This window comes from Terrapene carolina, unplaced genomic scaffold (genome assembly GCF_002925995.2).
Source record: "Terrapene carolina triunguis isolate 2854851 unplaced genomic scaffold, T_m_triunguis-2.0 Scaffold89, whole genome shotgun sequence".
Lineage (NCBI taxonomy): Eukaryota > Metazoa > Chordata > Testudines > Emydidae > Terrapene > Terrapene triunguis.
Window position 1 is genome coordinate 7,553,302 of NW_020664440.1, and position 10,114 is coordinate 7,563,415.

At 44.4% G+C, this 10,114-nt stretch overlaps 1 protein-coding gene across 3 annotated transcripts in view; it reads right to left on the minus strand.

Annotated features, from left to right (window-relative positions):
* FRMD4B (FERM domain containing 4B) overlaps window positions 1-10,114 on the minus strand; it is a 192,981-nt gene that overhangs the window by 109,422 nt on the left and 73,445 nt on the right. For 2 of the 3 annotated variants that reach the window (XM_026650243.2, XM_026650242.2), the window contains exon 1: window positions 7,247-7,536. The exons of the other annotated variant lie outside the window; for it this stretch is intronic. In XM_026650243.2, the coding sequence (XP_026506028.1) occupies window positions 7,247-7,408 (162 nt within the window). In that variant the 5' untranslated portion in view covers window positions 7,409-7,536. Of the gene's footprint in view, window positions 1-7,246; window positions 7,537-10,114 lie in introns of those variants that run through there. 3 annotated transcript variants of the gene reach the window in all.

Here is a 10,114-nt window from a genome sequence, read left to right on the forward strand (position 1 = left end):
TGTGTGTGTGTAAGGATAACTTAAGCTAATCTATCCCAATGCTGATAACATTATCCTCTTTGCAGTCACTGAGAATGTGCTTGTCTCCATCTGTACAGGAGATCAGTAGAATTACTAATGACTAATTATGACTCCGATGTCTTAAGAGTGATGCCCTGAGTTTTAGGGACAGTAAAACTAGAGGACAAAGATATTGCAGTATTATTTAAGCACTCACTGTCCATTTGATCTTTACGGAACACAGGCAAATGGAAAGACAACGATAGAAACCAAAAAGGACAAACAGAAATGGAAAAACACAGTGAGCTAAAATTTGCCCTAAATTCCATTTATGCAAACCCGTCACCCAATGAAGGGGAATTAACCAGACCTTCTGGAGAAGACTGAAATATCTGTGGAAATGAAATACAAGGAGATTCCCCATTGGACCCCGCTATAAGAGTTTGTTTTTGAAAACTAACACCAGCTATATTTGAAATGTTAGCGTATTAGTGAACCACATCAGACTGAAAAAAATTACAGCTAATATAAATGGTTAGTGAATAGAGGCCACTGTTTTGAAACTGGCACTGTGACATCTAGAAGGAAATGAGATGAAGCTCAGAGTCTGCTTATGAAGTTTGTCTGCTAAAATGGGAGGGAAGGGGCAGCACAAAAAAATTATTTCATTTGAACAAACTCTTTCAAACAGAAACTGTTCTATCATGAGCTCAAATGGAAACGTGTCTGGCAGAGATATTTGGAAAGTTGTTTTTGGAAAGTCGAATGTGTAAAATTAAACCTAACTCTGAACTGGTAGGGTGGGGTGTGCCCTGAGTAAAGCTCTGTTCTCAAGACTTCGGAAGGTGTTAAAATAGTTTAAAACTTGCTTTCAGTTGCTGATTAAAAAGAAAACCATTGCACTGTGTTGGAATGTTCCCTGCTTGCGTGGGGTGTTTGGGGAAAAAAGGGACCCTTTAAATAATCAGTAAAGTCCAAGACAAAAATACAGAAAGTATTTCTGAAAGGCGTAATTGCATTGATTCAAATCCATTTGCAAAACTGACCTATAACCACAACAAAGGTTTTCAAAAGGGACTCATGATCCTGGGTGCTCATCTTAAGACACTTAAAGGGGCAGGTGCTAAACCTGCCCCTTTAAAGGTATCTCATGTTGAGCTTCCAAACATGGGGACACTCAACTCAGTCGCCACTTTTGAAAGCCTCGGCCCATCAAGATGGACCGAGGTATTCTGAAGACTCATATGAGCAAAAGCACTGGCCATTGGGCTGTATCCTGTGAGGTGTTGAACAAGCTTAAACTCCCACGCCCTTGAGTATTCCACACTCCTCAGGCTCAGGCCTAGGGAACGGACTGCCTTTTCTTCTATGACCTTGAAAAGGAAAAACTAGAAAGTCTCACATTTTTGGTCAATATCTGTAAGAAAAATAAATGGTAGGGTGGGGTTGTACAGGAAATGAGTAGTTATAGCTGTCCAAACTAACTGCATTTGCACCAGAGGGAAGCAGAAATTGTCCATTTCCTCTCTTATTCCTCCACCCCAAATTAGGTGTGGAACAGACATATGGCGTGCCAAGCTTCTGCACTGTTGCTTCATCAGCAATTTCTCTACCTGACCTGGAGGAAACAACCTTCCTGTGGTTAAAATGAGCTTTGTCTATACATTACACAAGTTCAGCATATGTACCTGCAGATCAGACTCTGACAGACATGGTTTGTTCAGTTATACACCTAGTTTAAGAGGTGCCTCTTCCCTACTCTGTTTTTATGTCAGACATATGTTGAGAATGGTGCCTCAGATTTTTATTGCATGATTTTCCTTGGGCATTAGAATGGTTTCTCCTCTTATGTACGCGTGGTACACACCCCCGCACATGCCAACATTAACAGCTGAGCCTGGAGTCAGTTGTGTTTTAACTTGCAAAACCCACTTGTCCACATGTCCTCAATTTGCCCCAATGGGCTCAGAGCATGAAAATTCTATCGCCTGACGTGCAGGTACTAACAATGGAAGAGAATGCTCTGGGATACATGCACGCAAAGTAACATGCAAGGTAGTTTGGGGACTCATTGATAATCAGGCCAGTGGTATGACAAATAACCACTATGTGGGAAAAGCGCTGGTATAGCAGGTTCATGTATCCAACATTGCTCATTAGTCTCAAAGAGAGAGAGAGGGAGGATCCTACATAATATCTTCTAGCCCAGTTCTCTTTTCTCTTTACCTGCACTGAAATTAGGTAAAACACAGATGTCCTTTAACTTCAGAAGAGAGATATCTGTTTATTTGAGGTGAATGAAGTCACATTATTTTTACATTGGAAGAAATGTCCCCGACACTCATAGATGCTTACGTGAGCTTGCGCACCTCAGAGGGTCTCCAGTAATATTTCCCAGTGGCCCCGCAACCAGCCCAGAGAGCTACAGATATTACTGCAAAGATGTCACATCCTCTTTCCTCCCTCCCCCAACCAAATGGGTACCAGGCTTGGAGACGTCTAAGCTGCATTTTTTATTTGGGATTTTGTCCAAGCCCTAATGGTATTCGCTCTTATTGACTTGCCAAAGTTGCAAAGAATGTCCATGTCACCTCTTCCTCAGCACTTTGCACCTTTCGATGTTGTTTCTAGGACAGACTCCTGGATGCTCTATGCTGTATGGAAGAGACAAGATTCCTTGGCATACAGATTCAGTTCTCTGTGACAGGAGAAATTCATGTACAGTACGTTTTGTTCTTTTATCCAGGGTTCAGAGAGTATTTAAGAGGAAAATAGGACACCTTGTCCCCCGCCTACATCACAGGAATTCCTCCAAATAAATAGGACTGAGCAAATAAGCATCCCAGCTTGGTTGACAACTCTGACAGCTCAGGTGATTACAGGCCTCCTGAGGAGGAGACAGTTTCAAGTTCCTCCCCTGGGGATTCTTTGTGTGAAAGACAGGCTGCCAATTCTGCGTCAGGCTCCAAAATGAGCAAGTCCCTGTGTGCAAGTGCCTCAGCGTGTGGGTGCCACTGAACGCTCAGTCAGGTCTCCAAGGCAGGTCTCTGTGGTGCCACTACCAACAACAGAGGCCTCCAGGTACTCTGTCCACATGACAATCCCCTCACCTGAATCAGGTTGAAAGGTGTAGGTGCGGAAGTTCTAGGGTATTTATTTCCCCCAGCTCTCTTTTTAAGTTAAACATGGTTGTTGGGCTCATGGCTGAATACTGATGACACCTCATTCACCCTTCAAACTCAGCTTTGCAAGACAGTCATGAAAATTTACCAGCCCACGAAACAAAATCCTACTGGCCCTCCCTTTACCGCGATGATTTATAGTGATGAAAAAGTGAATGGCGTTTTACCCACTTGAAAAACAGAAGTTACTGACCCTAGGTTAGTGGTTGAGGCACATAAATCTAATCACCTCTAAACTCTTCATAGTTAAACAGCCGTTTTAATACCATCCACCTCGTCTTAAACCGTATTTACTCTAAGAACACCACCGTAGCTAGGTTTCTTAATTATTCACAGCTGTTAGCTAGTTAAACCATGCATGCCCTGGAAATCGAGATATAGGATGAAATATTTGAAACCAATGAACAAATTACGCCTTCAGTGTTTTTACTAAGAAGTGACTATTGCCAAATCTTTTATATATGGTCTTATTTCACCTCTGGAATATGGACACAAATGAAATCCAGAAGGCTGTGATTATTTTCATGTAATTAAATCCTTTTTCATCGCATGAAGTGTCTGTTCAGTTCAACTCACTACTAAAAGGATGAGAAAGAAATGTACCTTTATGTCATTAATCTGTCAGAGGTACTTATGTGGCCCCCATTACTGGGGTATCAGAGCACTTCACAAACTTTAATGTATTTATCCTCCCAGAGCCCCAGTGCTCCTCATTTAAGTAAGGCATAGAGAGGCTATGTAGCAGGACAGGGACATGAACCCAGGTCTCCCAAGTCCTAGACTAGTGCCCTAAACACTGAACCATCCTTTGCTCACTGAGAAACCTGCTCATATATAGGCTAAGGTTCAATACTACATTGAGGTCTGAGCTTCTCAAGCTTCTTGCCAGCGTTACTCCACCCCAGTCAATGTAGTTACATTAGTGTAAACTCGGAGTAATACAGTGGTGAATTGGGTCCTGCAACTATACATGCAGTGTCATGTTGGCAAAGTCCTTGGGAGCCTAGCTACCCAAATTAATCACTCCATGCTTCCACAGTTCAAAATAAACAAAAACCAACCAACTCAACCCCCCTCCATCAAACTATGTTTTTAACTAGACCCTCGGATGTTCAAACATCTACTCATGGCATTTCATGGCAACAATTATGGGCTCAGTCCTGCTCCCACTGGAGTCAATGGGAGGATTGCCATTCACTTCAATGGGAGAAGAACCATGACCTAAAGCAATAGATTGTGGTGCATCATTTATACAACCCCCAAGGAAGGAATGTTCAGTGTAGTCATTCAACGATTTCCCATATTAATAAATAAAGCCTGAATGATTATTACACAACCCAATTTAAAAATCTGAGGGTTGAAACCTGATTTGTGCAGCTAGAGGGTGGCTGGGTACACCCCAAAGCCTAGCATACAGAGCAAGCATTCCCTGAAGCGCTAGGCCAGGGGTGGCCAACCAATGTACATTGCCAAAGAGCCACAATAATACATCAGCAGCCCCCATTAGTTCCCCCACCCCCCACTCCCAGCGCCTCCCACCCACCGGCAGCCCCGCCGATCAGCACCTCCTACTCCCTCCACGCACCTCCTGATCAGCTGTTTGGTGGTGTGCAGGAGGCTCGGGGGAAGAGGGGGGAAGGAGCGAGGGCAGTGCAGGCTCAGGGGAGGGGGCAGGAAGGGGTGGAGTGGGGGCAGGCCTGTGGCAGAGCCAGAGGTTGAGCAGTGAGCACCCCCCCGGCACATTGGAAAGTTGGCACCTGTAGCTCCAGCCCCGGAGTCGATGCCTATACAAGGAGCCGCATATGGCTCCGGAGCCACAGGTTGGCCACCCCTGAGCTAGGCTGTTTGGCCCGCCAATGCATCTAGCAGCTGTCCTTTCACCAAAGGGAGTGTGGCTATCCACACTGGAGGTGTGGCCAGGCCCCTCCCACAACTGCTGAGCACTGGCACAGTGACCAAATGTTACGTTTTTTCCAAAGCACGCATAAGTCCAGCTGCTGATCATGCTACTCAAGTGCCCTTTTGAGGCATTCTGCTCTCTCTACCACTGCTGGGAACACATCTTCCACTAGCACTCCAGAGTGGGGCAAGTGCACAGTTTGGCACTAGAGGAGTAGGACACAAGGAGATGCAGAGTGCACATTTTCACTTTGTAAAATGCCCGTAAGTGTTAAGGATGTGTGGGTGAAGGTTTCTTTAAAGGTTTCTTTAAAAGGATGCCACGTGCCTTCTTTGTAGAAGGAGAATCATGTGGTGGTAGGCTCAGAGCACAAGACTAAAAAAAATTAAAGATATAAGCAGATTAAACCCTCAGCACCAACCGTTACACTCAGTAGCTTTGGACAAACAAAAATTTGCATGATCCTTGCTTCTAAAAGGTTTTTTTTTTTTAAAAAAAAACTTTTAAAGCCCCTTTAGTAAAATACACGGATTAAGTCCTTGCTCAGAGTCAGGGTATGGCTACATTACAGAGTCTATATTGGCATAGTTATGCCGCCACAGAAGGAGTATTTCTATTGGTGTAGGAACCCCACCTCCCTGGATGATGTTAGCTATGTTGCCAGAAGCATGCTTCTGTCGATATAGCTGGTCAACACTGCGGGTTTTGCTGGCATAGCTATGTCGGTCAGCGGTGTGGTTTTTCCTCACACTGCTGACTGAGATAGCAGTGCTGACATAACTTAAGTGTAGACCCAACCTCAGTCTTTACTCTGGCAAAATTCCCACCTAGAACAATTTTGCCTTTCTTAAGAACTAGGATTTTGTCTTCAGAAAGATGGAGTAAAAACTAAGAACGGTCTTTACTTTTTGTACCATATACCTTTTAATGTACCCTTAGGAGTGCAGGCAGTTCAATTGCCAGCCTTCGTTGGAATGGAATTCAAGGACGTGAGGTACATCCATATGGCCATACAAGTGCCATTTTGCTGGACATACATTATAAAAAGAGGTTCTATGCAACGTGGCCAGTTGATGTTCTAACCTTCAGAAGACCTTGCCTTCATGTTAGAGCAGCACTCCCATTTGTGGGCATACCAGAGATTTAAATAAGATTTCATATGTAGGGGCAGATTTCCATTTGATGTGGCTTTCAGATGGAAGTTACATAGCGATGGTTTTGGAGAAGAGGATTCCTACACACTGCGTCATTTGCTAGAATACAATGTATAGGGGGGGAAATCAGCCTCATTGTAATAAATGTTTACGCCTATGGTGTGATCAGACAAAATCACTGTCTTACAGTCAGGAAAAACAAATAAAGAAAACCAACTGCAAGCAAGAACTGGCTCCAACTGTGATTGGAGAACACAATACTTGCAAATATGTTTCTGCATTTTTTGTCTGCAAGGCAGGTGCAAATGAAGTAGTAAAGAGAGTATCTGCTAAAGCATACTTCAGAGTACAGTTATCTCAGGACTAATTTTGGTCATCCTTTCCTTGGATAACAACCATTTCGTGATGCAAAGTATTATGGTATATATATTATGATATATTATGATGGAACTTTCCTTAATAGCTATTCGGGAAATGCAAATAAACTAGAAAAAATAAGCTACAGACAGTTTCTCCTGCCACAGCATTTTTATCTCAGACAGTCTGATGCAAATGCAGGCTATGTATTGACTTAAACCTATCAGATTCAAAGTACAAGTGACTGTGAGAGCAACTAACCAGTCTCTTGAAAGGCTATGATAGAAAGGACAGTCAGTCTCAAAAAATAATTTTCAACAAATCAGCCTGCAAGATGCATTTTACACAGCACCAACCTCTCAAACAGTGATTTTACAACACGGACACACAGAGCTGATTAAATCATTTGAACAGAAATATTTAACGACTCCTCAGACTTGTAGATTTCAAAACTGACTTGTTATCTTAACACAAGGGAGGCTGGAAGCATAACTTTAGTATGAAGCTGTTAATTACTACAAACGTGCTGTCTTATTAAATGACTCTTTAATCATGATCTAATACACACACATACCACTACTAGGAATTAGTAAATTTCTGCTAGACAATACTCTGGCATTTTTAAAAGCAAACAAAAATTGCCATAGGTTTACCTGATAAACTTCTCTGAGACCACACCACGTTCTCATCACTTGATGGCAAGCTCTCATTCTCTGTGTGTACCACCTTCTCAAAGTCGATACTGTCAAGTTCCAAACAAACCGGCTCCCACCGAAAAGCAAGTCTTCTACTCCGCACATGAACACCGAAGCCATGATCTACTCTTTCAAAATCCTCCCTTCCTGCCTCACTCTGTGTACACAGTTAAACGCCTGCCATGCAAGAGCAGCTTCATTTTATACGGAGTGCAAAGGGTAGGGGTGTTGCGAGAAGCCAGGGTCAAATCTTAAAACAAAACTCCTCTTTCACTGTGCTTCCTGGGCAGACACGGAGGCATGCTCTGGGTGTTGCTTGAAGTCCAGCCAACGGCTGCAGTAGCTCAGCCCAACCAGCAGCTCACACAGCAGCCTTGTACTTCTTAACAGCTTATATAAATCTCTGTTAAGCTTCAGTAGCCACCGCTATGTATTCTAATTACATTTTAACCCCTTTTCCATGTTCTCTGACAACAACCCCGTGTATATACACTACGGGAAAAGAATTGAGGGAAGTGGTCCTGATTAATACTCTCCACATTTTGATACTCAGCAGGCACTACACACACCTACAGCACAGTGTGTATTCACACACACACACACACACACACACACACACACATCCTCCATCACCTCATTATCTGCCTGAAAGGGAACAGCACTGTCATCGGTTCCTTCTGGCTGAGCTGTTGATCAAATAATACGTTCGAAATCCTGCTTTAAACACCTTCAGGAGAACTCTCACGGCAATAAATATATTAATGTCTCTTAGCATGGCTATCGGAACCCGCAAACAATATGAGGAGAGCATCCCCCTGGATGCCACATTTCACGTTACCGTATGCCTCCTGTTTAGTAACTGCGTCTTATAATGATGAATAAGGCTGACCATCAGCCTGCTAAAGAGAAATAATTTTGATCTACTGTTAAACGAACATAATCCTATTAATGCAGCACTTGCTGCACTAGAAAAGCAAACAGCCTCCTGCAAGCTGAGCACCTTTGCAAACAGACAACAGGACATAAACACTCTGAAATAATAGCCCACAAGAGAATCCCAGGCTTGACTCAATAGTCAGTATAAAATTAGGCAGCAGCTCTACCCGCTGAGGCTTTAATTGTTAACACCAAAGAACTACACCTTTTGTTTGCCGGCTATTCCTTATTAACAAGCTAAAGGGTTCCGAAGAAAGTGGTCAGTAGGTAGGTTTTGTCTGTGACCCCTAAAAACACAACTTGGACAGCACAATGAATGGGAAGTGACAGAGTAGCGCACTGCTGAATCAACAAAGCAAGGTGTACATAGAAGAGTTGTCATGTCCATATTTTGGCAACAGTTTGGCACTGGATAGTGGTAAGACCCCACTGAAAATTTTCACCGATTCATTTCACATACAAATTGTGACATATATGGTGGCAGTACTGAGATAGATGACAGTGTGAATTGCCATATGTGCCAACAGCACTGAAATCAAGTACCACAGAAGGGAAAAGCACAGAGGAAAGTCCCATCTTGTTGGGAAAGGAATAACCAAAAGAGAGACAGGGGAGAACAAGTTATGAACAGCTAAAGAGAAGCCAGTTGAGCTATTCAGAGAAGAGCAGCTCAATACAGAGGAGTGGATTTAGGGTACGTCCACACTACCCGCCGGATTGGACGCGGATCGATCCCCGAACGCGCTCCCCGTCGACTCTGGAACTCCACCAGGGCCAGAGGCGGAAGCGGAGTCGACGGGGGAGCCGCGGCCATCGATCCCGCGCCGTGAGGACGGGAGGTAAGTCGATCTAAGATGCGTCGACTTCAGCTACGCTATTCTCGTAGCTGAAGTTGCGTCTCTTAGATCAATTGGTACCCCCACCCCCCCCCGCCCCAGTGTAGACCAGGCCAAAGGCACAGCTGGTTGGCTTGCTGGATTCTGACAACAAGAAGTGGTCCAGGTTCGCAGAGAACATCCAGCCCATTGGCAGAAGGTCCAGCAGGCGGGGGAAATCTTGGCGTCAACTCCCCGGAGAGAAGCAGGGAAGAGGCTGACAGAGGTAACATAGGGGCTCCATCCAGACCAAATGCATCACTGCAACACGGACCGATCTACAGGTAGGCCAAGAGAGGATACAGCTGGAGAGGGACAGACTTCCTCTGGAAACCCAGCTACTTGAAGAACGGCAGTGAGAGATTGCAGACCAAGAGAAGAGAAGACAAGGATCATCAACATCACCGTGAGACAGAGAGGCTGTGTCAGGAAAATCCTAATCTGGTAGATGGAGTCAGACCCCAGGTGCCAGTGCTGGTGGGTGCCAGAGACTCCAAGTTATTCCCTCGCTTTAGGGAAGGGGATGACATAGATGTGTGTCTACGTGCTTTAGAAATGGGGTGTGAATTGAACGAGGTGGGGCGAGGTGGCAGGACACCAGGTTCCAAAACAGGGGGTGGGGAGTGCTATAGGGAAGGTCTGTGCCTGGAGAGTGTGTCTAGGGACCTTGAGATTGGGGCAGTGACCACACTTGGTTCAGGCTCTTGGGGATCCAGAGCACAGAGGCTTGTATTCCCCTCACATCAGGAGCGCACACTAGGCTCGGTGATACAAATTTTGATTTAATGCAGAATTTGAGGGACTAAACATTTTTGGTAACTAAGCTCATGCACACACTTATAGCCCTTTTTGTGCAAAATTTCTACCTGATGCAGTCATGCAATAGCTTTTTACAGTGTTTGGAACCAGAGGAGTGGTAGCCTTGGGAGCAGTCTGATGGCCTCTTTGCACAAACATAAAAGGACCCTATAAAGTAATGATCCCCTTGTTACGGATGGGCAAACCAAGGCTCAGT